Source organism: Corvus moneduloides, chromosome 28 (genome assembly GCF_009650955.1).
Source record: "Corvus moneduloides isolate bCorMon1 chromosome 28, bCorMon1.pri, whole genome shotgun sequence".
Lineage (NCBI taxonomy): Eukaryota > Metazoa > Chordata > Aves > Passeriformes > Corvidae > Corvus > Corvus moneduloides.
This window is the reverse complement of record NC_045503.1, coordinates 1744203-1770000: the sequence shown is the minus strand read 5'-3', so window position 1 is coordinate 1770000 and position 25798 is coordinate 1744203. Positions and strand designations below refer to the sequence as shown.

Here is a 25798-nt window from a genome sequence, read left to right as displayed (position 1 = left end):
ATCCCAGACTCATTTAGGTTGGAAAAGTCCTCTGAGACCATCAAGTCCAATCTGTGCCCAGTCCCCACCTTGGCACCAGCCCAGAGCACTGTGTGCCACCTCCAGTTGTTCCTTGGTGACTCCACCACCTTCCTGGGCAGCCCCTTCCTATGCCTCACCACCCTTTCCATGAAGAAATTCCTCCTGATGTCCAATCTGACCCTTCCCTGGAGCAGCCTGAGGCCGTTTCCTCTTGTCCCATCAATGCTCCGAGCTGTGGTTCTCTAAACCAGAGTGGTACCAGCCCACAGAGCTCCCATCTTCCCTCACCAGTTCCACAGCATCTCAAACCCAGGAGAGGAGACAGAAGATCCCCTTGACAGTGTTTTCCAGCTTAACCAAATCCCTGAAGCTATGAGGAAGTGCCCAGGTCTGAGTTCTCAATCAGAACTGGCACCAGAAGCTTTCCAGGCCCATGATCTGCAATCAGCCCTCCCAGGCATGTGGAGCCCATCCCGGTATCAGCTGTGGGAATCAGCTCATGCAGAGGCTGCTCCATCTCCTGCTGGCTCCCTCCAGCCCCACACCTGGGGATGTGGAGCCACAGGAACATCCAACATCCAGACTGCTCCAGGCCTTCCATCATCCGCACCTCCGCAAGGAGATCGCTCAGCTCGGCGCATCTGAAATCTCCGTGCTGACAGATGGGATCTGACAGGAGCGGCACAGCTGGCAGAGAGGAGACATCCCTTCCCTTCCTGAAACCTCCCAAGGGCTCCATAATAACCCCAGTGCTTGGGAAGCTCTGTGGTTCCTGCAGGAATCATCTCCCGGGTGGATGTGTTGGTTCCTCGGGGGAAGGAGGCAGAGGCTGTGCGTCAGCACAGCCATTGCACAACCCCCTAGGCTGGGAAGAGCTGCTGGATCCAGCTGAAAGCGGAATTTGGGGTCAGCGGAATATTGCTGTCAGCACTGGGCCGTGGCCAGGTTGCCGTGGGGACACCTGTGCCTTTGGGGTTTGGGTCGTGCAGGGAATCAGGGTGCTCTTTCACCCCATCTCCTGGAGAATTTTGGCGTTTCTGTGATCCTCTCTTCCACCAGCCCTGCATCCCCAACCACATCTAAGGGAAGGGGGGAGGGCTGGGAGACACCAAGCACCTCCAACAAGCCCATGCAGCTCCTGGATGAGCTCCTCACGCAGCTCCTGCAGGTCTTTGGTGCTGGCAGCGGGGGACCTGCCCTGTGCAGCCCCAGTGGCCCCCAAGGGACAATGCCAGTGTGGGGGTGACACAGCTGGAGCTGGGAATTGCCCACAGAGCTGTGCTGTGCCCAGGGCACCTGGCTGAGCAGGGAGCAGCCAAATTCCCAGCTCTAAAATCAGGCCAAGAGCCCAACCCTGCTCGGGTTGGAGGGTAAAGGCTCCAAAGGCTGGGAGGTGTTCTGGAGTCCCAAGCCTTGGGAACGTGGTCAGGCAGGTTCTGGTGGAGCCAGGGATGAAATCCTGGGGGAAAACCTGCAGCCAGCCCGGTGAGCAGTGGGAAAGCCACCAGAGAGCCAGCTCGAGCATGTGCCATGCCTCGGACCTGTGGCAGGAGGGGACAGAACCAGGCAGGGGCTGTGAGCTCTGGGGAGAGAGCAAATTGCTCAGAAAGAAGGAGAATTCATCCCCAGAACCAACCTGTGCCGAAAATACCCAGTGACTAATTTTATCCCTTTCTGATTGCTTTTTAACTGCGAGTTATTAAAAACGGGGAGAAGGGAGACGATGTCCTGGTGGGAGGATGAGTGAGCGTTGCCATGGCAGTGAGGGGATGCTGCAGCACAGCCCGGACCACGAGTCACGAGGGCAGAGGCGAGTGGACAGCCCGGGCAGCCAGGGAAGAGGGGCTGTGTCATCCAGCCAAGTCCAGAGTCAGCATTTAGCCTGGACGCCGCTCCCCTGCCCACCCCTGCTCTCCCACCCGCCTCTCTCCGCCTTCTCTCCCAGCCGGATCGGGTTTCCCCCTCCCTGAGCTCACCCCTTTCCATAGCCGCTTTTATCAGGCTCAGAGCAAGGAAGAAGCCGGGATTGGGGGGGGTTCAAGAGCTTAGGAAAGAATTTGCCTCTGGGAATCTCTTTCCTCCATCTGCCCGGGATAAACTGTGCAATGGAGGTGGAGGCTTTGCAGCTCCACGGGGAACTGCTCCGAGCTAAACGTGTGGAGGCAAAAAAGCTGCCGGTCCCTCCCGGCTGCGGGAACGGGGTGTTGAAAGGTCCTGGGAAGGGTGAGGAGAACTCTCTATCCCGTGGCTCCATGGAAGGATGAAGTGGGAGGGTGTTTGCCAGAGCTCTGCGGGTGCAGACGGTGCCTGCTGAGCCCCTGGGATCTTTCCTGGAAGGACCAGCTCACCCACGGGAGGCAGGAGCACGAACAAACCTGGGAGCAGCATGGGGAACGGGATTAACTGGGAGAAAAGGGGATTTTATTTGGCCTGTTTATGATTTTCTGCTTTCATCGTCTCCCTATAAAGCAACTGGTAAACTATAAAGCCAGTTAACAACCCTGACCCTGCTGGAGTGGGAATACAAGCGGGAAAACTGCCCTGGGAGTGTGCCCAGCGCTCTGGCGGGTGTGGGGGCTGTGTGTGCAGCCCCATCCCTCCTCCATCCATCCATCCATCCATTCATCATCCATCCATCCGTCCATCCATCCATCCGTCCATCCACCTTCCACATTGTTCATCCCACAGTGTGCTCAGCCCTGTCCCTGCCAGCAAGGGGAAATCCCTGCCCTGGAGAGCAGAGGCTGCTCCTGAGCTCATGTGCTGAGAGCTCCTAAAGCAGGACCTGGACCCAGCCTCACCAGGTGTCCTGGTTTATTCCTCCTTTGGAAAAACGTCAATACTGCAGGTATGAAATATTCTACAATTTCAGAGATTTGGGGGTTTTTTGAGCCTGAAGCCTCTCCGTAAGAGCAATGTCCTCAAAGCGGGATGTGCCAGAGACATGCCGGACTGGTCCCAGTCACTGCTGCACCACATCCCTGGCACAGGAGCTCTGCCTGAGGCTGTTCCTGCCCGTGCTGAGCTGGGAGCTCGGGATAACCCCCACAGGCAGGGCCAGAGCCCGAGGGTCCTTTGTAGCTCCCCAGATGGGATCCTTCATCTCCTCCCTGTGTCCTGGGAGTGGGTGGGATGGGACATCCCCTCTCCCACCTGCCCAGGAGGTGCCTGTGGCTGTGACAGGGCTCCCGGGGACGGGGACAGGGACATCAGAGGGGTCAGAGGGCAACAGACCTGTCCCAACACTGGCAAAAAGGGATTTTCACTGGGATTGTCTGAGCGCTGCTGCTCCCAGGGGGATTTCTCATCCTCTCTCCTTACCTGTGCCTGGCAGACTTCTGCTCCACCTCTGCACCCCCAGCACCCACATCCATCCCTCCATCACCCATCCGTCCCTCCCACAGCTGGCTCAGACACCCGGGGCTGGGGTCAAACAGCCTTGTCCCCTCCCCGTGCTCTCCGGCGGTGTCACAGAGGGACAAACCCCCTGGCAGGTGCCCCTGAGAGCCGCACCCCGTGCCCGGGGCAGCCCCTGCGCTCGGGGCCGGGGCTGAGCTGCCTTTTGTGGTGCTCGGGCCCCGGTGATTGGGCGCTATTTTGCTCCGGCTCCCCTCGGCAGCTGTTGCTGTTCTTTACCCGGGAGAGCCGGGGCCGCCCGGGGGCTGCAGCCGAGCAGGAGGCGGCGGCCGACCCCAGGTACGAATTTCTGTGGCTTTTAACCCCTGATGCGGGCCAGCCCCCGGGCAGCCCCTGGGCACAGCCCGGCTCCCTCTGGCCGCGAGGGATCGGGAGCCGCGGGGCTCAGCCCCGGGCGAGGGTGACAGCGAGAGCGGGGCAGGCGAGGGGACTATTTTTGGAAGTTTCTTTGATGTGAGTCAGCGGTGAAGGCGACCTCGGGAGCCCGTGCAGGAGAAGTCCCGGTGGCAGCAGAGCGGAGCTGATTATTTGTTAAGTGCCTGCGATTTTGAGCGTTTAAGGGCGGATCTGGCGTGCGGGGCGTGAGTCCCGGGGAGCGGGATGGGCGGGCAGGAGGGATGGGTGGGAGGGCTCCTGGGCAGGGGCAGCGCCAGCCAAGGGCTGCAGCTGGACCTGGGGGCTGTGGGTGAGCGGCCCTGCCATGGGCAAAGTGTCCCTGGCCTTGGTGGCCACCCCTGGCCTGCTTGGCCTGGGCAGTGGCCGCGCTCGGACCAGCAGCCCAGGAAGGCTGTTCCTGCAGGTGACGCGGCCCATCCCGGCTGGGGACGAGGATCCTGCGTGGGCTGTAGAGCCCTGGAGTGCATCCACCTCATGCCAGGGCATGGAGCCGCATCTCCTGCCCGGAGGGGACAGAGCTGGACATGGATCATTGGTCAGCTCTGGGACCGAGCTAGTGCCTTTGGGGCGCATGGCAGGGAAGGACACCTGTCTGCCCCGGGGTCTGGAGGCTGTTTGGGCTCCTCCATCGGGGTGAAGCCCAAGGGATGGAGACATGGGAAGAGCCTGGCACCCTGTGACGGGGCACTGGGCTCAGCTGAGGACTGGGTCATTTGGGTGTTTGATCCCTCTCAGTTTAGTGAGAGTCCCTCGAGGTGACACGGTCCCCGTGCGGTGTTGGAAAAAGATTTGGGATGCCCTGAGGCCACCAAAGGGCTGTCCGGGTGGGCAGGGAGAGCTCAGAGGTGACCAAGGAAGGACAGGAGAAGAGGTTCCTTGTCCTCACCGTGAGCCGTGGCCACTGGCGAGGTGTGCGAGGCTCTGCAGGGCACAGCTCAGCCTGGCAGAGATGGTTCTTTGTGCTGGTGTCACTTCACAGGGTGACCTCGGGCATTGAGGGACACCTGGGTGGCACCAGCTCCATGGGAACATGGATCATGGCCAGGGAGAAGAGGAACAGAGGCTCGTGCCCTCCTCCACCTTCCTGGTGCTCATCTGTGCCCAAAACCAGGGTGAATGGCTGAGATGCTCAAAAACACAGCAAGCACATGGGGGGAAACCCTTCGAGGAAAAGTTCTCCACCTCTGAGCTTCCCCTGGGTCTGGGAACCCCCTGCAGCCACCACGAGAGTCCCGGGCCAGCTCTGCCCCTTCCCAGCAGAGAAAGGACCGGACTTACAGCACTTAAACAAACCAAAGACTCATTTTATTTCCTCTTGAAAGCAAAGGCCTTTCAGACCACGGCCAAAAGGTTTCCTCTTGTTTATCTGTTCTGCTTCCACCATTGAGTCGTAGGTTTCGTCCTAGGAACTGGGATCTTTTCTCAGTGTTCCACAGGGGGGCAATAAACTGAATCTGGCTCAAATGGGGGAAAAATTCTTCCTTCTGGGCAGGATGTGGCACCTGAGGCACTGGACTCGGAGATGCCAAGAGGGCTGAGGCCGGTGGTGCTGGGTCCTTGTGGTGCCTTCCCACCCCCAGGACAGAGAAACCCCCAGGACCCCGAGGAGCCCAGCGCCCTCCCCAGCCCCTCCTTGTGCCAGAGCCCTGGGGACCCTCGGTCTGCTCTCCCACTTCCCAGAAAAGCCCTGGGAGTCATCCCTGAGCTCTGCAGTCCCCTTGAGTTCCTTTCTGAGGTCTGGTTGCTCCATGGTGGCTGAGACTTCTGCTGTCCAGGCTCTGCCTCCCAGTGCCCAGCCTTGTGTTTTCAGGGTGTCTGAGCACACCCCGGGCTGTTGGTGTCCTCATGGGCCTTGGCAGGGAGGTCACTGTCCCTTTGGCTGCCACTCCTCTGGGATATCCAGGTTGGTGACATTTTGGGGCTCAGACCTTCCCAGAGCTCCCACTGCACCCCTCAATGCCTGGGGGGCTTTTTGCCTGACTTCAGACACCTCTCTCTGTCCATGGTGTGACCCAGCAACACCAAGGGGGCAAACACAGCCAGGAGTCCCCTCTCTGCAGGCTGGGGGTGTCACCGAGGGGTCCACACCCCCCAGCCCCTGGTGATTCCCACCTCCCCAAATTTGTCACCTAAGGAGCCGTGCTGTGCTTGTCTCTGACAGATGCCAACGCTCCGGTGAGCAGCGACAGCCACGGGGACAGCGGTGGAGCCCATGTGAGTGCCCAGGGTCAGGGTGGGGGTGCCAGGGGGATGGATTCTTGTGCTGGGGCAGGGCAGAGGTGCCTGAGGGGGATCTCTGATCAGAGCAGGGGGTGTCAGGGATGGATCCCTGTGCCAGGGAGGGTCAGGGGGCCAAGCTGGGGCTGTCCCACAGGCACATTCCGCCCGGCAGGGTTGCAGCACGTCCATCCCGGGGGAGCCCAAGGTCCCCCAGCTGTCGCTGTCACTGATCCGTGCCGGTGGGCAGCTCTCCCTGGTGGCACTGACCAACACCCAGCCCGGCCACCAAAGCCCCGCTCAGCACCGAGCCCGGAGCCCAGCGCGGCTCCCTCCGCTGCCGGCACATCCACCCCGCCCTCGGTGGATGCTGCGGCCCCAATCCAGCCCCGAGCGCTGCTCCGGGGGGGATCCCTCAAGCACAGCCTAGGGGTCCTCTGCCGCCAGCCCCCCCCCCCCCCCCCCGTGTGTGCGCCGGGGCTAACTCGTGGCCAAATCCAGCTTAAACAGCGTAAAATGCAGCCCTGTTCTAAGACTGTTGAGGTGAACACACGCCCCAGGCGCTGCAGGAGCCGGGTCGGTGCCTCTCGCTGGGGAAGCACCGGCTCAGCCCCGGGGACGCCCAGAGCAGCGTGTCTCTGTCCCCCCGGCCCGCAGGGAATAGAGGAGCAGAGCCCCCCGCGCGGTGTCTCCGAGCAGGAGCCGGACATGCCAGAGCCAGCCCCGCTCGGCGGGGACAGGAAAGCGGCGGAGAAGAAGCGGGTGGAGAAGGTGGGAGCCAAGGGCAGCGCTGCCGGGCCTCCAGGTGGGTGTGTGGGAAAGCCCTTCCTTGCCCCGGAATGGCCACCCTGGCCACAGGTGGCCACAGAGGCACAATCCCGTGTCCCCGGCCAGCCCGGGAGGCACCGTCTGGCCATGGAGCAGCGACAGGAGGAGCTGTCCCCTGTGAAATCAGCGACATGGGGATGGAGATGGGGCTCCTCAGCCGCCTGCCAGATCCTCCACCTCCTCCTCCACTTCCTTCTCCACCTCCTCCTCTCCACCCTGCCCAGATTTGCTGCTGGAGGGGGAGCACGGGCAGAGCTTTTCCCAGCTTGATCCCCAGGACACTCTAATGCCACCAAGGCCCAAACTCCTCGGTCTCAGCCCCCGGGACACTCTTGTCCCCACTCCTGCAGTGCAAACACCTGGCAGGAGCAGCTCCAGCCCCTGGCCCTGGCCCTGCCCTGAGTGGGCTGTGCAGGAGGATATTAAGAGCCCTTCCCATCACCCAGCTCAGAGCCCTTTACCTCTTCCCAGTTTCCCCCAGTAACATTTTTCCGTGGGGGTCCCAGTCCCCAGAACCCTCCCCGTGCAGAGCAAGGTGGAGCCGCCCAGCCTGGACCCTGCGGAGGAGCCGCTGCTCTGGGAAGGGCTCACCCTCAACAAGTGCATCCTGGTGGCCTCCGTGGTCGCCCTGCTCAGCGTCACCTTCCAGGTGCTCCAAGGTGAGTCGGGAGCCGGCCGGAGCGGGAAGGGGCGGCCAGGCCGTGCTGCCACCTCCTGGCTCCTGTCCCCTCCTCTCTTCCAGCGCCATGCTCCAAGGAGGGAATCGCCCGCGGCCGGCAGGAACCTCCGCCCCCTCCCATTCCCGGTGGGTCCAACGCTCCGTCCCTCCCCGGTCCGCCGGGTCCAGCCTGAGAAAGGGCCACATCCCAGGGTGGGGTGGCCCTGGGACCCCCGGCCTGGGACATCCCACCCAAACTGCCTCATCCTCAGCTGACGGTGGCCTGTCCCTCTCCCCTCCCAGAGGTCGTCAGCCCCAAGGTGGAGGAGATCCCAGAGGTGGTGACGGCCCAGCCTGCGCCGCCGCCGCCGGAGAGCAGCGCGGTGGAGGATGATGGTGATGACGAAGACGGTGACGATGACAGCGAAGCTGACAGCAACCTGGTACGGGTCAGGGTGGCACCTCCTGGGGCAGGGAGCATCTTGTCCCCAGGGGAGGGATGGACAGGGGTCCCCGTCCCCTGGGCTGCATCATCAGCTCCTGATCCCCTCTGTCCCCACAGGCAGAACCCTGGATCTTCAAGAAGTGGTTTGGCCGCACAATACCAGAGGATGGGGACAAGGATGAGGACAAGGATGAGGATGAGGACAAGGACGAAGAACCTGCAGATGTCCCCGAGGTGCCAGTGGCTGTGATGGAGGGGAAGAAGAGCCAGGAGAAGCAGAAGAAGGTGGAGAAGGAGGAGGAGGAGGAAGAAGAAGAAAAAGAGGAGAAGGAGGAGGAAGAAGAGGAAGAGGAGGAGGAGGAGGAGAAGAAGAAGAAGGAGAAGAAGGAGAAAGCCCGGGAAGGCCGTGCTGTCCGTGCGGAGCGGAGCAGCCGGAGGGACGCACGAGCCAAGGACAGGACACCGTGGGACAAACCCGGCAGAGCCCCCAGGGCCCCCAGGGAACCGGAGCAGCAAGCCCAGAAGAAGCGGGACCGGGAGAGGAAGGAGAGGAAGGAGAGACGGCGGGAGCGGGATGAGTCCAGGCGGGAGGGGTGGAAGGGCCGTCCCGGCAGGGCTGAGGGCGGCCGGGAGAGCCCGAGGCGGGACCGGAGGCTGCAGAAGGGCAGGAAGCCCTGGGAGCCGGCGCCGGGCAGGGACGGCAGGGCCAGGGAGGGCAAGAGGCGCGACTGAGGCCGGGCCGGGGCGGGGCTCGATGACGCTGGATCCAGGGGGATCCAATCCCACCACTGCCCCGGCGAGGGACCCCCGCCCCTGCCTGCCCTCCAGAGACACCCCCGGGCACGGGCAGCACCCCAGGACCCCCGAGCAGCAGCAGAGCAGCCCAGGAGCCTGGCACGAACCTCCCCGGGGACTTTGCCCCCCCCGGATCAGATGCACAAAGGCGACCTGAAAGGACTCATGGAAGGAGCTTCTTTGGGCCTCGTTACTTCTCCATCCCCACCCCAAATCCCTCTGCACCCCAAATCCATCTCCACTCGTGGTTCCGGGGATCCCAGTGAACAGAGTTGTGTTCAGACTGTGCAGCTCTTGGGTTAATGGTTTTATTGAAAGCAAATCAAGAGAGAAGAATATCTGGGTTACGGAACTAGGCTGCAGCCATCCTCAGAGGGACAGCAGGGACAGACCCCCGACCTCACCGAGCCCAGTGGGGTGGCACAGAACGTGCTGGTGACAGAGCAGGGCTGGAGCCCTTCACCTGGGGATCCCTGCGGGCTTCGCCTTTTCCGAGTCACTTTTAGGAAGGAAACACAAGAGCAGTATCACACAGCCAGAGACGTTCACAGCCCCGACTCATGGCAGGTTTCAGTATTTGCTAAATCAACAGTGGTTAAAATAAACTATTTTCGTTTTTAATAAGGTATTCAACTGGATGTTTAAAAAAAAAAAAAAAGAGAAAAAAGGAAAAACGAGAAAAGCCCTTGTCCCTGGTTATGTGTTTTGTCCCTGGTGTTGTGTGTGCGTGTTTTCCATGCCCCCCGAACCCAAGGGGCTCAGGGTTAATCCTGAGGGCTGTGAGATGGGACTGGTAAGTACCAACCTCCGGCCGTGCCTCCCCGTGGGGACACTGCAAAACCCAAGGAGATGTAGCCAGGACAAGCCCAGGAGCTGCTTCCCGAGGGTTCGGATCCCGGGCTGAGGGCTAGGCTCAGCTGGAAGATGATCCGGGGCAGGCGGGCCCGTGCTGACGCCGGCGGGGACGCGGAGCAGGTGCTCTGGCAGCCGTGTGCTCCCGCTCCCATTAATGGTGCGAGCAGCCCAGGAGCTGTAACGGGATCGCTCCCTCCCCCCCTCCCCTCGCCCCGGCAGCGGGGTCAGCGCGGGGTGACGCAGATGTGACCTGGCCGGGAGCCCCAAGCCACGGCCAGCGGCTCCTCACGGCCCCGGCTCACACAGAGACGTGTCCCCAGGGCAAGGTTGGTCTCGGCGAGAGGATTTGGCCTCTGGCTCTGCTGTCACAGGTGGAGCCGTGTGGCCAGAGGGGTCCCCTGACGGGCCGTGGGCTGGGAAACGGCCAGAGGATGCTGCAAGGCTTGGAGGAAGCAGCACCTGCCCTTCCCAGCCACTACAGGAGCAGAGAGGGAGGGATAAATAGGAACAGTCCTGCCTGGACCTGCCAACCTTTGCCCTCCCCCCACGGCCCCACCGTGCCCGTGTCCAGCCCAAAATGCCCCGCGGAGCCAGAGCCCGCAGCCGCCTCGGGCACCCTCAGCAGCGGGAGCGGGGCCATCCCCAGTGGAACGCGGAGCAGCCCCCAGGGACAGGCAGGGATGAACCCAGAACCAGAGCGACGCTAACGAGCCAAAGCGTGGGGAAAGGACACGCTCCCGTCTCGGCCAGAAGCACCAGATCCCGAGCCGGGAGGGCAAACCGGGAGAGGGGCCGGGGTGGGGCGGGCGGGGAGGCCGGCGGGAGCCTCACCGGCAGCCGCACTCCTCTGCCACCATGTTGGGGAACTTGCGGATCTCCAGCCCGTCCGAGGAGAGGCTGATGATGAGCTGGTCCGAGTAGCGCACGGGCACGCAGCAGGGAGCCCTGCGCAGCGGCGAGCCACGCTCCTGCATGCCCAGCAGCAGCACCGTGTGCGAGAAGTAGCTGGGGACGCGCGTGGAGAGCGGCAGCCGGCAGGGCCCCTCGCAGTTGTTGGCCGCGTACGCGGTGGGCATGACGATGAAGTGGCGGTCGCGCAGGTCGATGGTGAGCTCCTGCAGCCGGCAGTACGCCTGGTGCCGCGCGCTGCGGTTCTGCCGCTGCACCTTCCTGCGCTCCTGCCAGCGCGCCCGCACCGACTGCAGCGCCTTCAGCAGCAGCAGCGTGCGCAGCTTCCGAGAGCCCGGGCCCCGCTCGGCAGCCTCGGCCTGCCCCGGCTCTGCTGGGTAGTAGCAGAAGGTCAGGAGGTGCTGGAAAAGCGCCGCGTTGGCTTGGAAAGCCGGGACGTCCCTGAGCTCCTGGATGACCACCTGCAGTTTGCCTATCAGCAGCTGCAGCACGGTGCCCTCCGGCTGCCAGTCCCCCAGGTGCTGCTCCAGCACGGCCCCGCTGTCCTGGGGAAACAGCAGCACCGAGGGCTCCTCAGACTGCACCAGCCGCTCCAGCGCCGCCTCCTCCGACAGGTTGAGCAGCTGGTGAGGGAGGGTCTCCATCGCCTGGAAGTCCAGCCAGTGGTGGGCGCTGGGCTGGGGGGGCGGCTCGCTGGAGGAGCTCAGGAGCTGCCGGATGAACCGGGTCAGGATTGCCAGGAACTGGGCGCTGCCACCGGGCGCTGGGGACGAAGTGTTGGCTTGACTCGGGACAGTGGGGGTCGGCAGCTCCTCGGTCCCAGCCTGGAGTGGGCTGCAAGGAGAACACACGGAGAGTCACCCCGTGTGCCCCGGGGGTCCCACCAGGCCGTGCCCCACAGCCACCCATGGTCCCACAGCTGGGGCTGCCCCTGTCCCACCTCGTCTCCCACCCCTGTGTTTTCCCGTGCCTGCAGCGACGGCCACGGACCTGAGCTGTGGGTACGGAGCCGTGTCCAGCACCCCCTCAGCAGAGAGGTAGGAGGATGGAGCCAAAGCCTCCTCTTCCTCCTCTTCCTCCTCCTGCCGCCGTGACTTGGCCAGCAGCAGCAGCACCGGGGTCATCCGGGTGAAACATTTGTCATCGGAGCCGAACAGGAGCTGCTGCACCTCCGTGCGGGGCAGGGGGGCACCTGCTGGGGCGACGAGAGGGGAGTTGGTCTGGAGTCTCCTGCACGTCCCCAGCGCCCCTCGTGGGCCCGAGAGGACCCCAAATGCCCAAGTGAGGACACGAGGGCAGAGATGCCGCTGTGCCCAGGGTGCCCCCCGTCCCTACCTCCCGCGCCGCCGTGGATGGCCAGCGAAGCCGAGAAGCGGAGCCGCTCCGCGCTGCGGGTGACTGAGGCTGCGGCGGCTGCCAGGGCCAGGTACTGCGTGTCCCTGGACAGACAGAGCCTCTGCACCGAGGCAGAAGGCACAGAAGCCCCGAGGCCGTGGGTGACACATCACGGGGGACACACTAACGCGAGCCCCCGCTGTGGTCCCTGCGGGCTCCGCGTCACCCAGCCCGCGGTGGCCCAGGGAGCAGCGACGTGGAGGGTGGGGACCACTGGGAGCTTCGCCCCCAGCCCCAGAGCTGCTCCGGGGGCCGCGGGGTGCAGGGAACCCAGTGAACCCCCGGGGGCGCAGGGGGGAGGGATCAGGACCCCCAGACCGGGCTGGGTACCCCGGGCAGCCCCTCCGGCCCTGCGGGAGCTGGGGACAGGGTAAGAGCTCCATCTTCAGGCACGGCGAGAGCGAGAGACGGGGCGGAGATGCCGGGAGGGGATGGCAAAGGGACTGGGAGGGGCTGGCGAAGGGGCTGGAGGGGGTGATAAAGGGGCTGGGAGGGGATTGTGAATGGATTGGGAGGGGATAGCAAAGGGACTGCGGGGAACGATGAATGAACTGGGAGGGGATAGCAAAGGGACCGGGGGGAACCATGAATGAACTGGGAGGGGATAGCAAAGGGACTGGGAAGGGTTGTTGAATACACTGGGAGGGGATGACAAAGGCACTGGGCAGCAGAGCTGGGACACCCCTTCCACCCCCCTGCTCCCAGCCAGGGCCGGACGCCCGGACCCACCTGGTCCCTCGCCAGCCCTGGGCCGGTGACCAGCAGCTCGTGCGGGTGCCCGGAGCCCTCCCGGTGGCCCAGGTAGAAGAGCATCACGGCCGCCTGCAGCTCTCCCAGCGCCCGGCCCACCTCCGCCTGGAAAACCAGCTGGAACCGCAGCTTCGCCTGCGCTCCCCACTGCACTGGAACGGGGGAGACACGGCCGTGAATCCCCCCCGGCGCCGCGGGGCCCCGGGAGGGTGAGGAAGGGGCTTCATACCGAGCACTGCCCCCATGCAGGGACCAGAGCACCCAGGACAGGAGCCGACAGGGAGAAGGGACACAGCAAATGCCGTCCCCGGCTCCAGGCAGATGGAGAGCGGGACAAACCCTGCGCCCCGCGAGCAGGGAGCTGCCTCCCCCCAGAGCTGCCAAATCCCCATGGACAGATCCCATGGAAATCTGTTCTCCAGGGGCCTCGGGGACATTGTGGCCACTGCCCGAGGAAAGAGCCACTTCCCCCCTGCCCGGCACTGGCGAGTTCGGCTGAAAATCCAAATCCCAGGAGAAGAGGAAGATTTCAGGAAGAAAGAAACAATCATGACCCTCACCCCGGGATGGGACAGGGGAATGTGTGTTGAGGTTTTCCCATAAGGCTGAAGCTACAGGAGCAGCCCAGGAGCCCGGGCTGCCCCACAGCCCCCAGAGTGGGAGACCAGCAGGTGCCGGGCTCAGGGCACAGCGGGAGCAGCTGGGTCTGACCCTCTCCTCTCTTCCCGGAGCTGGGATGGGATCCAAACCCTCGGTGTTCAGGCAGAAAGTGAGAAACGCTCATGAGAGCGGAGCAGAAGCCACCAAGAACCATGGAATATCCCGAGCTGGAGGGGACCCTCAGGAATCACCAGTCCCACCCCTGGCCCTGCACTGACACCCCAACAATCCCACCCTGTGCATTCCCTGCTGGAATGTGGCACCTGGGAGTTGGTCCGAGGCGGGGACAGATGGCAGAGGCACACTGCCATCCTCACTGCTAAACCTCCTTAAAAACGTGCCCAGAAACATTTCACTCCATCACTTCGCTGATTTTAAAGGGAACCCAACCCCCCAAATTGAATTCTGTGTTTAAATCCCTGACTCGGGACCAGCAAACAGCAACCCCCAACCCCGAGCCCCGCATCCTCCCCTCCCTGCCCTGCTCCACCTCGGAGCCTGCAGGGCTCTCCCACCAACCTTCCTCCAGGTGCAGGACGAGGAATCTCTCCAGCCCCGGCTCCAGCAGGTGCTCGTGGATCCTCTGCAGAGGATGGGGAGCAGCCCCCGCCTCCCCGGCCCGGCACAGCCCAAAGGTCCCCGGGAAGTTCCCGTCCCAGCTCCGGCGGCGCCTCAGCAGTTTGATGAAGCCGCTCTCGTAGTGGCTGAGCACACCCACCACCTCCAGGTGCCTCGGGGTGGCCCCGTCCTGCTCCATCCTCACCCTGCACACGGGCCCTTCCAGCCCCCCAAGGGGCCAGGGCTGCAGGCTGGAGCGGGACCAGCCCGGGCCGCCCTCCTCAGCCATTCCCTGCAGGCATTTGGCTCCCGGCTCGGGCTTAGAGAAGAGGCGAGTGGCAGCAGCCCTCCTGGACCTGGGTGTCTCCTGTAAACTTCCATTTCCCACCTTTCTCCCCTCTGCTTCCAGCCCCGGCTCTTCCAGCAGGCTCAGCTCCGTCGGGGAATCCCGCTCCCCTTTCCTGGGCAGAGCTGCAGAGGGGAGCAGCAGCACCAGGCACAGCAGGAGCCCCCTGAGAGCGCTCATGGTCCCACCTCAGCTCTTCCCTGGAGCAGCTCCCGCATCCCAAGCCCTCGGCAGGAAGAGGGAGGATGGCGTCTCCCTTTTAACCGCGGCTGGCCTTGAGTGGCCGAGGCACAACAACCTCCCCTGAGCAGCCCTGGGGCTGTCGCGCTGCAGAGGCGTGAGGGAGGTGGCAAAGAAACTTTTTTTGTTCTATTTTTGGGTCTGCAGCTCATTTTGGAAACGTGCAAAAATCGAAGCTGTTGCGCTCGCTTGTAGGGATGCACGGCCTTGACTCTGGATGTTTTCTAAAGGAGGATGAGTGTCTGGAATGGGATCTTCATGGGGACTGGCACGTACAACCCCACCAGCACTGAAACACCGGGAGGGGAGAGCAAGCCAGAGCAGGAGGAGGGGGACAGGGGCAGATAACGGGCTGAAATAAGTGAATGTAGGGAAAGCATTCCCTGTCCTGGCTGGAAAACCTTCCCCTCACACCCTGAAGCTCAGACAGGCTGCCCTGGAAAAGGGCTTCATCCTGGGAATGAGAATCACAGGGGGCAGCAGCAGCCTGAGGACTTTGAACACTCAGGACCTCCCTTAGAAAGTGTCACACACACCTGTTCTAAAGACTTTTCCCTCCATGAGGTGCCAGGACTCACTGGAACAGCTGGAATTGCCAGTGCCACCTTTCCATCCTGGAAACCTGCCCCCCACCCAAGGGATCACTTTTTTTTGGCATGGGGAGATGTCCCGACAAAAAAGTTCCAGACCCTTCTCTGGAAGGGAAGATCCTTCTCTTCCCAAGTCTTTGCAGTCTGGAGCTCAGGATTGCCAGGAACAGATGGAGCACCCAAACTGGAGCAGGACATGGACACACAGGAAGGGCTGGAGAGTCTGAGGTCACTTCTACAGGAGCTGACAAAGGTCACAGAGCTGCTGCAGGGCTGGAGCCCCTCTGCTCTGGAGCCAGGCTGGGAGAGCTGGGGGTGCTCACCTGGAGAGGAGAAGGCTCCAGGGAGAGCTCCGAGCCCCTTGCAGGGCCTAAAGGGGCTCCAGGAGAGCTGCAGAGGGACTGGGGACAAGGCATGGAGGGCCAGGAGCCAGGGAATGGCTTCCCAGTGCCAGAGGGCAGGGCTGGATGGGATCTTGGGCAGGAATTGTTCCCTGGGAGGGTGGGCAGGCCCTGGCCCAGGGTGCCCAGAGCAGCTGGGGCTGCCCCTGGATCCCTGGCAGTGCCCAAGGCCAGGCTGGACATTGGGGCTTGGAGCAGCCTGGGACAGTAGGAGGTGTCCCTGCCCATGGCAGGGGTGGCACTGATATTCTGTAAAGTCTGTCCCAACCAAACCATTCTGGGATTCTGGGATTCTGTGACTGACTGGGACCCTCTCAGCCCAGCAGCAGAGATGAAGGCTTTGATTCCCCCATCAAGGGGGTGCAGCTGCAGGGCTCCTGTGGCCCCTCAACCAACCAGGACTGGTCAGGAACCCCAGGCCTGGCCATGCCCTCACCCACTGAGCCCCCCAGGATCCCCCACTGACCCCCCAGTTCAGGGACAGGAAGCTGGGAAAGACCAGAGAAATGGCAGAACTGCTGCTGCTTTTTTTTATGGGAACCAAGTGATGGTTGGAAGGAAACATTCAGGATAAATAAACCCACAGAGAAACTTGCCCAAACAGAGCTGGCAGTGGGAGGAGGACACAAAATCACGTGACAGCAGGTGCTACACCATAGTACAGACACTTAATGAATTATAATAATAAACTAAGATTTAGTATCAGTAACAGGAGCCTTTCCATGTCCCTGCTCAGTGAATGAACAGAGATGAAGGGGTTTGGTTGAATCAAAAGTGATTAATGGGGGGTAATTAATGGGACACTCCTCAGGCAGCCTGAGGGGGATACCTCAGGCCAAGACAGCTGATGGAGATACCCAGTCAGGATGGGGGGTGCCTTGCGATTCCCAATCCTTCTCTTTGGAGAATTTCCAAAACATAACCAGCCTGGGAATGTCTCCTGTTTCTAAGGGGTAAGGAAAGAGAACCCACGGCAGCACAGGAAACCAGAGGGAAACGAAAATCGAAAACCTTTTAATGAACCTACAGAATTCAGTCCCATTTCCAGACATACAAAAAGGAACTGTTCCCTGAATCGGGGGGGGGGAGCTGCAGTTAAAAAGACACAAATCCCATGGGATGGAGCCCAGGAGGGGCTTCAGTTGGAGGGAGGGGGAGGGGGGATGGTGCCCGGCCCCTCCGTGGGGAGCGGCGGCCGCATCATGGGGGGCAGGGGAGCAGGGGGGGGCAGCCCGGGCGCTGGGGGCAGCTGGGGGGGCACTGGCGGGGGTGGCACTGGCCCAGAGGGGGGCATGGGGGGCAGGGCCATGCCCCCAGGGGGAGGAGGGGGCATGGAGTCGGGCAGGGGGGGCCGCGGGGGCAGCCCGTTCATCAGGGGAGGGGGTGGCGGCCGCTTGACGGTCGGGGGCCCCGGGGGGAGGTTTGGGGGGGCCGGGGGCTTCTCCATCTTGAAGTGGAATTGAAGGAAGAACTGGGAATGGGAGGAAAGCAGAGAAAAGGGAACAATTAATCAGAGATTCACAGAATCCTGGAGTATCCTGAGCTAGGAGGAACCCTCAGGGATCATCAGTGCAGCCCCTGGCCCTGCCCAGACACCCCAACAACCCCAGCCTGGGCATCCCTGAGAGCGCTGTCCAAACGCTCCTGCAGCTCTGGCAGCCTCGGGGCCGGGCCCATTCCCTGGGGAGCCTGGGCAGTGCCCAGCAGCCCGGTGACAGCTCTGCCAGCACACAGGAGCTGCTCTCTGCCTCAGGGCACAGCTCAGGCCCCTCCTGTTCCCCTCAGATGTCCCTGCCCTGGCAGCATCCATGACTGGTGCCAGTCTTGCCCAAATTTTAACTCCTCTGGGCTCTGAGCACTGAGGTTCCTGTCAGGGGGTGGGAACCCCCCCAGGCACTGTCCCCTGCTCACACAGGACGCAGGGGAGCACCAGGCCAGGCCAGGTGTGTGCAGGGAACATGGAGCCATGGGGAGGACGTGGTGCTGCACATTTATCATGGAATCATTAGGGTGGGAAAAGCCAAACCTAACCCTAACCCTAAGATCATCAAGTTTGACCATCAGCCCAGCAACAACATGTCCCCAAGTGCCACATCCACTTGTTTTTGAACACTTCCAGGGATGGGGACTCCACCACTGCCCTGGGCAGCCCCCTCCAACGCCTGACAATGCTTTCAGCGAAGGAATTTTCCCAACATCCAATCTAAACCTCCCCTGGCACACCTTGAGGCCATTTCCTCTGGTCCTTTCTCCTTTTATCTGGGAGCAGAGCTTGACCTCCACCTGGCTGCACCCTCCTGTCAGGGAGTTGTAAGAGCAAGAAGGTCCCCTCTGAGCCTCCTTCTCACTGGATATTTATGCCCCATCCTGCTGCTGCTGCCTGAAATTTAATCCTCTCAAGGATCCCGCACAGGAGGCTCTCTCAGGAGCTCTCACTGCACAGGTGCATTGAGGGAATGGAGATTTGAACATCAGAGGCAGCAGGACAGAACAGATGTCACTGTCTCAAGTCGCTCTGCTCTCCTTAACCCTTAAGGATAGACATTACAAAACCTCAGTTACCTGTTTGGTTTCTCTGTTCCAGTGAGTCCAAAACTTTCCCTCTGCCTTATCAATTTCTCTGCTTGGCACCTGCACCAAAAGAGAACACAGAGCTATTCTTAGAGGATCAGATTAGCTCAAAGGCCCTTTTTAGCCCCAGAGCCTGAGAGATAAGAACAGTTATTCCAGGCCTTGCAGCACTGTTATTAGACAGAGGTGGGGGCAGGAAAGAATTAAGTTACTTCCCTATCGGTCAAGGACAAGCAGCAAAAACCCCTCCCTGAACATCTGCACAGAGGCTGAGGAGCGAAGCCCAGGAGGCTCCTGTCTATGCCAGACACTGGGAATTCACAGCTCCCCAGAGCTCAGCACAGTCTGGTTTTCATGCCAGAAAACTCCACCAAACCTCAGTGGGGTTTAATGACTTCCAGCCATGTCTTCCTGACCTGCCCCCCCCTTCCCACTCCATTAACCCCTGAGGGTTAGAACAGACATCAGAAGGTTCACTGGGAATTAATCTCACAATATCCTGAGTTGGAAGGGACCCTCAGGGATCATTGATCCAACCCCTGGCCCTGCACAGACACCCCAACAACCCCAGCCTGGGCATCCCTGAGAGCGCTGTCCAAACGCTCCTGCAGCTCTGGCAGCCTCGGGGCCGGGCCCATTCCCTGGGGAGCCTGGGCAGTGCCCAGCAGCCTCGGGGGGAAGAACCTTTCCCTGAGCTCCATGCCCAGCCCTGACCCAGCTCCAGCCGTTCCCTGGGCTCCTGTCCCTGTCCCAGAGCAGAGCTCAGCCCCTGCCCCTCCGCCTCCCCTCGGGAGGAGCTGCAGCCCCCAGGAGCCTCCCCTCAGTCTCCTCTGCTGCAGCTGAACGAGCCAAGTGCCCTCAGCCGCTCCTCAGACCCTTCCCCTCAAGGCCCTTCCCCACTGTCCTTGCCCTCCTTCGGACACTCACTAATGGCTCAGGATCGTTCTTACATCGCAGGGACCACACACAGCACTGATGGTGAGGCTGCCCCAGTGTGGAGCAGAGCAGGACAATCCCCTCCCTTGACCTGGAAAAGGCAGGATGGGAACTCTCCCAGGTTTCCTCTCCCAGGTTTGCCCTCCCAGGTGTTCCCCAGGTCTCACCTTGAAGGCGATGGTCTCGTAGGGCTCTGCTGCCATCAGCAGGTACTGCCAGCGCCGGTCCGGGGGCTCGATGCGCTGCTCGTAGGCCGACATGAAGCGGTGCCGGGGCATGATGCTCTCAGCTATCTCGGGGTAATCGATCTGGGGGGGGCAGGGCAGCATTAACAACCCCCCCTCTGCACTCCCACCTCTGCTCCAAACACATTCCCCTGTGTGGAGCATACCCAGAGCAGTTCCCAGCACAAAGGAAACAAACACCGGAGGAAAGGGCTGAGAATCCCACAATGGTTTGGGTTGGGAGGAACCTTAAAGATCCCAAACCGAAAGAGGTGAAGTTCAGGGGAGATATTGGGAAGGAATTGTTCCCTGGAGGTTCCACAGGGTGCCCAGAGCAGCTGTGGCTGCTCCATCCCTGGAAGTGTCCAAGGTCAGGTTAGAGCAACCTGGTCTCAGGGAAGGTGTCCCTACCCATCAAAGGGGGTTGGAAATAGATCATTTCTAAGGTCCCTTCCAGCCCAAACTATCCTATGATTCTGGGATCATCTCATTCCACCTCACACTACACATTCCTCTCCCACTACACAGCCTGACAACTGAGCTCAGGGATTTGCTCAACACCATCAGCTGAAAAAACTAGGAAGGTATGGCCTCTTTATTATTACTGATTTCATGGATCCTGCAGAGAACTGCTCATTTAGCAGCAGTTTTACCTGGATAACCCCCACAAGAAGAGTTTTAACCCTGCCCTCACCTGGAAGAGAAGGCTCTGCTGGCCTGTTTCTGGGTCTCTCTGTTTGGTCACTGTAATAAAAAAAAAAAAAGAAAGTTGAGAACATCCACCAGCAGGGTGAGAGCAGCATTAATCTGCCCTGGGAAATACACCAAGTTTCCAACAATTAAATATTACAAGATTTTTCTCCCATTTAGCAAGCAAAATGTCACATTGTCTTTAACCAAAGCTACTTCTTTAACCAAAGCTACTTCTGGCACAGGGTGCCCAGAGCAGCTGGGGCTGCCCCTGGATCCCTGGCAGTGCCCAAGGCCAGGCTGGACATTGGGGCTGGAGCAGCCTGGGACAGTGGGAGGTGTCCCTGCCCGTGGCAGGGGTGGAATGGGATGCGATTTAAGGTCCCTTCCAACCCAAACCACGCTGGGATTGTGTCACTGCTGTGGGCACATTTCGGCCCCTCACACCAAGAAAGAAATCGAGGGGCTGGAGCATGTCCAGGGATGGGAACGGAGCTGGGAAGGGGCTGGAGCCCCAGGAGCGGCTGAGGGAGCTGGGAAAGGGGCTCAGCCTGGAGCAAAGGAGGCTCAGGGGGGACCTTGTGGCTCTGCACAAGTCCCTGACAGGAGGGGGCAGCCGGGGGGGTCGGGCTCTGCTGCCAGGGAACAGGGACAGGAGGAGAGGGAACGGCCTCAGGCTGGGCCGGGTTCAGGTTGGATATTGAGAAAATTCCTTCACTGAAAGGGCTGTAAAGCATTGGAAGGGGCTGTCCAGGAATCACCATCCCTGGAAGTGTTCAAAACGCACGTGGATGTGGCACCTGGGGTCACGGTTTAGTGTGACCTTGGCAGTGCTAAGTTTACTGTTGGACTCGATCATTTGAAAGGTATTTTCCAACCTAAATTATTCCATGATTCTCCTCTACTGAAGTTTAGCTGCTGTGGGGAAAAGCACTGGCGAGATTAAAAAGCCAAATTTTGTACTGAAGGCCAAAATGATGGGATTTCAGAAAAAAAAGCGTGAGTTCTGCAGGGAGTGAGTGATTTACAGCATTAATGAAAGGTGCTGCACCACAAGAGAAGGAGGAGAGACGAAATGCCATCATCTCCCTGGCAGCCTGAGACACACCCATCTATTATTAAAGTGGTTCTCCCTCGCCTGTCAGCAGTAAAGAGATGTTCCATGAGCAATTCAAACAATAAAAGGACTCCTGGAGAGAGCCCATATCTTATTCATGGGCAGAGCTGCTAAAGAGAGTAATGAATAATTCACATCCCAGCTGGGCACTGCCCATCAGGGACCTGCTGGCCACTCCTGACTCACCTTTGTAGCCTGGGCGCCCAATTTTCACAAATTTCTTCACTTCCACTTTGACCTTCTCTGGGGCAGGCTGGGCAGGGGCCTCCTTGGCTTCCTTGGCAGCTCGTCGGGCCCTGGGGATTCATTTCAGAATTGAAGGGTTACCTGCCCTTGTTTCTGAAGGATACCCAGGAGCAGTCTGAATCCCTCAGCACAGAGTTTCACAGAAATCATGCCAGGAAATCCTATTTCCCTGCCCCAGTTGTATCCATCCTCCCCCTGGCTAAAGGCTGTCACTCAATCATCTGATCCACCCCCACCATGACCTTGAGGCCAGACTCCACAAATGGATTTGTGAAGAGTTTAATTCTTGAAATCAAAATGAAAATTAAAAAAACCCCAAACAATCCCAAACCCACAGATAAAGCAAAGCAAACTGGATTCCTCAAAATAAAACTTACAAACTTCTCCCAACCTGTATTGACAAATCCATATCACAGAATCCTGGAATATCCTGAGTTAGAAGGACCCACAGGGATCATCAAATCCAACTCCATCCAACTTCTGGCTCTGACACCCCAACAATCCCATCCTGTGCATCCCTGAGAGCACAAACACTCCTGGAGCTCTGGCATGCAGAGCTCCTTCTAACTAGATTCAGATAACTTGCTTTTAAAATTCTTCCTCCCTTGTCCTTCAGAAATTCCACAGCTGGATTTGAACTTTAGCTGAAAATGGAGATTTTCAGCACCATTTTTGGAGCAGATCCAGGCTGTGCCTCCTGGAGGCTGCTCACGAGGAACCACAGTAAAAGAACACTCGAGCACAGAGCAATGGAGTTAAAGGGTTACAGATTCCCACCACCATCATATTAAAGTGCTTCAGTAATGGAGAATAAAGTTAGGGTAGAAGATGGCTTACAAATTGGTCTGATGCTTCTTCCCCTGGGTATGTGCTAAGTAACTCCCCTGAAATAAAAACCAAAGTAGAAGAAAGTTAAATGAAGCCAGGACTGAAAGATTCCTGTCACAGGGAGATTGTATCACACCCTGACAAGGGTGTTTTAATCCTCAGCACAGAGGAATCTCACTCCAAAAGTGCAGATTGCTCTCAGCTGCTGAGCTGTCACACACTGTTGGGTTTAACCACCCCTCATGTCCCAGCAGTCACTGCTCAGGTTCTGAAGCTACTGTTATTCCCGAATTCCTGCTGCTGGGATCAGGACAGGCAGGTGTTCCCCTCACCTCATTGTTGTGGAGCGTCAGGCAAAGCTTGCACTCGTAGGAGCCCAGATGATTTTTCATAAAATAGGGGTCCTGGGGAAAGAAGGATTGACAAGTTATGAGCAAAATCCATCAGCAAAGCAAAAGAATAACCCAAATACTGGGGAGTTCTCCTGCACTGGAGGAAGGTTCTTCCCCCCGAGGCTGCTGGGCACTGCCCAGGCTCCCCAGGGAATGGGCCCGGCCCCGAGGCTGCCAGAGCTGCAGGAGCGTTTGGACAGCGCTCTCAGGGATGCCCAGGCTGGGGTTGTTGGGGTGTCTGGGCAGGGCCAGGGGCTGCACTGATGATCCCTGAGGGTCCTTCCAGCTCAGGATATCCTTGGATCCTGTAGCTGAGTTCAGAATTTAAATTAACAGCACGAGAGAGCTTTAGGAGGAAACAGATAGAACCAACAGAAGCTGTGTGCATTGGTGGCAGAACTCCCGACTGCAGCAGGAAACAGTACAACACAAACCAGCTCTGAGCAGACTGGAAATAGATGGATACACAAGAGCTGGCACCTCCCTGTCACTGTGTCCCAAATATCCCTTATTCAACCCCCACGTGCCCAGAAACAGAAGTATTCAAACCCAATCCACACCTCAGCCTGGAGATAAGAGGGCTCTGGGGCGACCTCAGAGCCTAAAGGGGCTCCAAGGGAGCTGGAGAGGGACTTGGGACAAGGGATGGAGGGACAGGACACAGGGAATGGCTTCAAATAGACCAAGAGTAGGTTTAGACGGGATATTGGGAAGGAATTGTTCCCTGTGGGGGTGGCGAGGCCCTGGCATGGATTTCCCAGAGCAGCTGTGGCTGCCCCTGGATCCCTCGAAGTGCCCAAGGCCAGGCTGGACGGGGCTTGGAGCAGCCTGGGATAGCAGAAGGTGTCCCTGGATAAGCTTTAATACTCTTTTCAACCCAAACCATTCCACAATCCCATGAATTTGCCTCTCCACTCCTTCCCCCTGGGCTGTGGGAAGCCCCTGTGCCTGTGCCCACCTTGTTGATGTCGATGGTCTCCAGGGCCAGCTGCCGCAGCCGCTCCCGCCGGTCCCGGTTGCTCTCGGAGGCCGAGGCGACGCCCCCGCTGCCCGTTTTACCCCCCGGGCGGTGCTGGAAATCCATGGTGGGGACTTCTGGGCTTCAGCTCCTCCTGGAGAAAGGGAGAGTCTGGGAAAAGGAGGAAAAGAAGTGCGAGTGGTAACCGAAGCAGAGGACTGTTCAGCCCCGTCAGACAGCCCAGCCATGCCCTGGGCACATGCCATGGGATGCAGTCCCACATGGTACCACCAACTTGGGAAATCAGAGTAAAAGGATCCAGAAAATCCCCCTGGAACGCTCCCCTTCTCCTCAGTCACTCCCAAGCCCAGCTGGGTCCCAGCAAGGCCTAGCAGCCCCATCAGAGCAGCCCCACTCCCAAAAGCAGCCTTTCCCCCTCACCTGAGGCACCAACAGCCCCAGGAGCTGCCCCCTCTCCACCACCCAGGTCTGGTGCTCCCCCAACATCCCCCCAAAGCCCCAGGGCCACCCCCTGCCAGCCCCAAATCCCCGGGAGGATCAGAGCCCCCCCAAGCCCCCCAGCAAGGTCAGGGGTTCTGAGCAGTGTCCCCAAGCCCCAGGTGAGGTTCCAGAGTCCCCCCCTGCCCTCAGCAAGGTCAGAGCCTCCCCCAGACCTCCCCACACAGAGCCCCAACACTGGAAAGACCTTTGAGGAGCCCTGAGTCCTTCCCCACAGAGCGCCCAGTTCTCCCAGAGTCTCTCCCCCAGAGCCCCTCCAGCACATTCTCCAGTAACTCCAGTTCTGATTCTCCAGTCAAGGCCCACTGGGTGCTCCCCCTCCAGGGCCCCTCCCCAATCCTCCCAGTTCTCCCAGTCCTGACCTGGCCCTACCCCCAGTTGCGGTTCTCGAGTTCCCCCCGCCCCACCACCCCAAGCTGCCCAGTTCTCCCAGTCCTTCCTCACCCAGTACCCCCAGTCCTGTCCTGATCCTACCCCCAGTTTCCCAGCCCAGATTCTCCAGTACCCCCAGAGCTCTCAGTTTTCCCAGTGCCTCTTGCCCAGTCCCTCTCCACTAACTCCAGTCCTGATTCTCCTGTCAGGGCCCCGCAGATAAACCCCGTCCTGCTTCTCCTGATCCTCCCAGTTCTCCCAGTCCTACCCCCATTTTCCCTGTCCTGATTCTCCAGTACCCCCAGTCCTCCCACCCAGGTCATGCAGTTCTCCCAGTCCCCCTCCAGTAACCCCAGTCCTGATTCTGCAGTCAGGGGGCCCCAGGTACCCCTGGCCCTTCCCTCCCAATCCTCCCAGTACCCCCAGTCCTGCCCCGGTCCTACCCCCAGTTTCCCAGCCCGGATTCTCCCCCAGAGTGCCCAGTTCTCCCAGAGTCTCTCCCGGTTCCTCTCCACTAACTCCAGACCTGATTCTCCACTCGGGACCACCCCAGGTACCCTCGATCCTGTTCCCCCTCCTGACCCTCCCAGTCCTGCCATGGGTCTACTCCCAGTTTCTCACTTGTGATTCTCCAGTTCCCTCAGACCCACCACCCCAGGTCGCCCGGCACTCCCAGTCCCTCCTTACCCAGTACTCCCAGTCCCTCCTTACCCAGTCCTCCCAGTCCCACTTTACCCAGTAATCCCAGTCCCTCCTTACCCAGTACTCCCAGTCCCACTTTACCCAGTAATCCCAGTCCCTCCTTACCCAGTACTCCCAGTCCCACTTTACCCAGTCCTCCCAGTCCCACTTTACCCAGTAATCCCAGTCCCTCCTTACCCAGTACTCCCAGTCCCACTTTACCCAGTACTCCCAGTCCCTCCTTACCCAGTACTCCCAGTCCCACTTTACCCAGTCCTCCCAGTCTCACTTTACCCAGTAATCCCAGTCCCTCCTTACCCAGTACTCCCAGTCCCACTTTACCCAGTACTCCCAGTCCCACTTTACCCAGCACTCCCAGTCCCACTTCACCCAGTACTCCCCGTTTTCCAGCCCGGATTCTCCACTTCCCCCAGCCCCACCACCCCAGGTGGCCCAGCTTTCCCAGTCCCCCTTTACCCAGTACTCCCAGTTTGATTCTCCACTTCCCTCAGCCCCACCACCCAGACGGCCCAGTTGCCCCAGTCCCTTTTTACCCAGCACTCCCAGTCCCTCCTTACGCAGTACTCCCAGCTTTCCAGCTCGGACTCTCCAGCTGCACCACCCCGGGTGTCCCAGTCCCTCCTGCCGCGGTTCCCCAGCCCTGCCCTGTTCCCCGTTTCCCTCAGAGCCCCCTCAGCCCCTCACAGCCCCCCCCGCTCCGTACCTGCGCGCGGCCCCGCTCCCGCCCCGGCGCATGCGCGCTCCCGCCGCCCCCCGCGAGCG

General features: G+C 60.3%; 3 protein-coding genes across 8 annotated transcripts in view; 1 reads left to right on the top strand and 2 right to left on the bottom strand.

Annotated features, from left to right (window-relative positions):
- LOC116435993 (glutamic acid-rich protein-like) overlaps nucleotides 1–9435 on the top strand; it is a 35057-nt gene extending 25622 nt beyond the window's left edge. Inside the window, exons 1-7 of one of the 2 annotated variants that reach the window (XM_032092782.1) lie at nucleotides 1–3717; nucleotides 5996–6048; nucleotides 6709–6856; nucleotides 7386–7538; nucleotides 7622–7684; nucleotides 7841–7980; nucleotides 8100–9435. The exon at nucleotides 1–3717 is cut by the window's left edge and continues 302 nt beyond it. In XM_032092782.1, coding sequence (XP_031948673.1) covers nucleotides 6760–6856; nucleotides 7386–7538; nucleotides 7622–7684; nucleotides 7841–7980; nucleotides 8100–8714 — 1068 coding nt within the window. In that variant the 5' untranslated portion in view covers nucleotides 1–3717; nucleotides 5996–6048; nucleotides 6709–6759 and the 3' untranslated portion in view covers nucleotides 8715–9435. The remainder of the gene's footprint in view (nucleotides 3718–5995; nucleotides 6049–6708; nucleotides 6857–7385; nucleotides 7539–7621; nucleotides 7685–7840; nucleotides 7981–8099) is intronic. The other variant, XM_032092781.1, reaches the window with a different exon arrangement.
- AMH (anti-Mullerian hormone) lies at nucleotides 9072–14545 on the bottom strand. Of its 2 annotated transcripts, none has more exons than XM_032092779.1 (5): nucleotides 13866–14545; nucleotides 12666–12838; nucleotides 11877–11997; nucleotides 11532–11736; nucleotides 9072–11375 (listed from the first exon to the last, which is right to left on the bottom strand). In XM_032092779.1, exons 1-5 carry the CDS (start codon nucleotides 14428–14430, stop codon nucleotides 10460–10462), a joined length of 1980 nt encoding a protein of 659 aa, XP_031948670.1. In that variant the 5' UTR covers nucleotides 14431–14545; the 3' UTR covers nucleotides 9072–10459. The 2 variants fall into 2 exon arrangements, with proteins under 2 accessions (XP_031948670.1, XP_031948671.1); XM_032092780.1 differs by having other exon boundaries at nucleotides 11532–11733; nucleotides 13866–14544.
- A 1921-nt stretch (nucleotides 14546–16466) lies between these two features.
- On the bottom strand, nucleotides 16467–25786 carry SF3A2 (splicing factor 3a subunit 2). Of its 4 annotated transcripts, none has more exons than XM_032092783.1 (9): nucleotides 25740–25786; nucleotides 23444–23614; nucleotides 22426–22497; nucleotides 22103–22149; nucleotides 21206–21315; nucleotides 19907–19956; nucleotides 19156–19296; nucleotides 18044–18112; nucleotides 16467–16952 (listed from the first exon to the last, which is right to left on the bottom strand). In XM_032092783.1, exons 2-9 carry the CDS (start codon nucleotides 23567–23569, stop codon nucleotides 16620–16622), a joined length of 948 nt encoding a protein of 315 aa, XP_031948674.1. In that variant the 5' UTR covers nucleotides 23570–23614; nucleotides 25740–25786; the 3' UTR covers nucleotides 16467–16619. The 4 variants fall into 4 exon arrangements, with proteins under 4 accessions (XP_031948674.1, XP_031948677.1, XP_031948675.1 ...); XM_032092786.1 differs by having other exon boundaries at nucleotides 23444–23597; nucleotides 25740–25761; XM_032092784.1 differs by lacking the exon at nucleotides 25740–25786 and adding an exon at nucleotides 25594–25674.
- Nucleotides 25787–25798: the final 12 nt, after the last annotated feature.

What these genes read in the sequence shown, in the direction of transcription:
- SF3A2 (XM_032092783.1), bottom strand. Translation starts at nt 23,569, where the DNA reads ATGGATTTCCAGCACCGCCCGGGGGGTAAAACGGGCAGCGGGGGCGTC. An exon ending in AGACCATCGACATCAACAAG is followed by an intron (nt 22,498 to 23,443) that starts GTGGGCACAGGC and finishes TTCTTTCCCCAG; the next exon opens with GACCCCTATTTTATGAAAAA. An exon ending in TGACGCTCCACAACAATGAG is followed by an intron (nt 22,150 to 22,425) that starts GTGAGGGGAACA and finishes TTTTTATTTCAG; the next exon opens with GGGAGTTACTTAGCACATAC.
- AMH (XM_032092779.1), bottom strand. Translation starts at nt 14,430, where the DNA reads ATGAGCGCTCTCAGGGGGCTCCTGCTGTGCCTGGTGCTGCTGCTCCCC. An exon ending in CGTCCTGCACCTGGAGGAAG is followed by an intron (nt 12,839 to 13,865) that starts GTTGGTGGGAGA and finishes CCCCCGTTCCAG; the next exon opens with TGCAGTGGGGAGCGCAGGCG. An exon ending in CATCCACGGCGGCGCGGGAG is followed by an intron (nt 11,737 to 11,876) that starts GTAGGGACGGGG and finishes TCGTCGCCCCAG; the next exon opens with CAGGTGCCCCCCTGCCCCGC.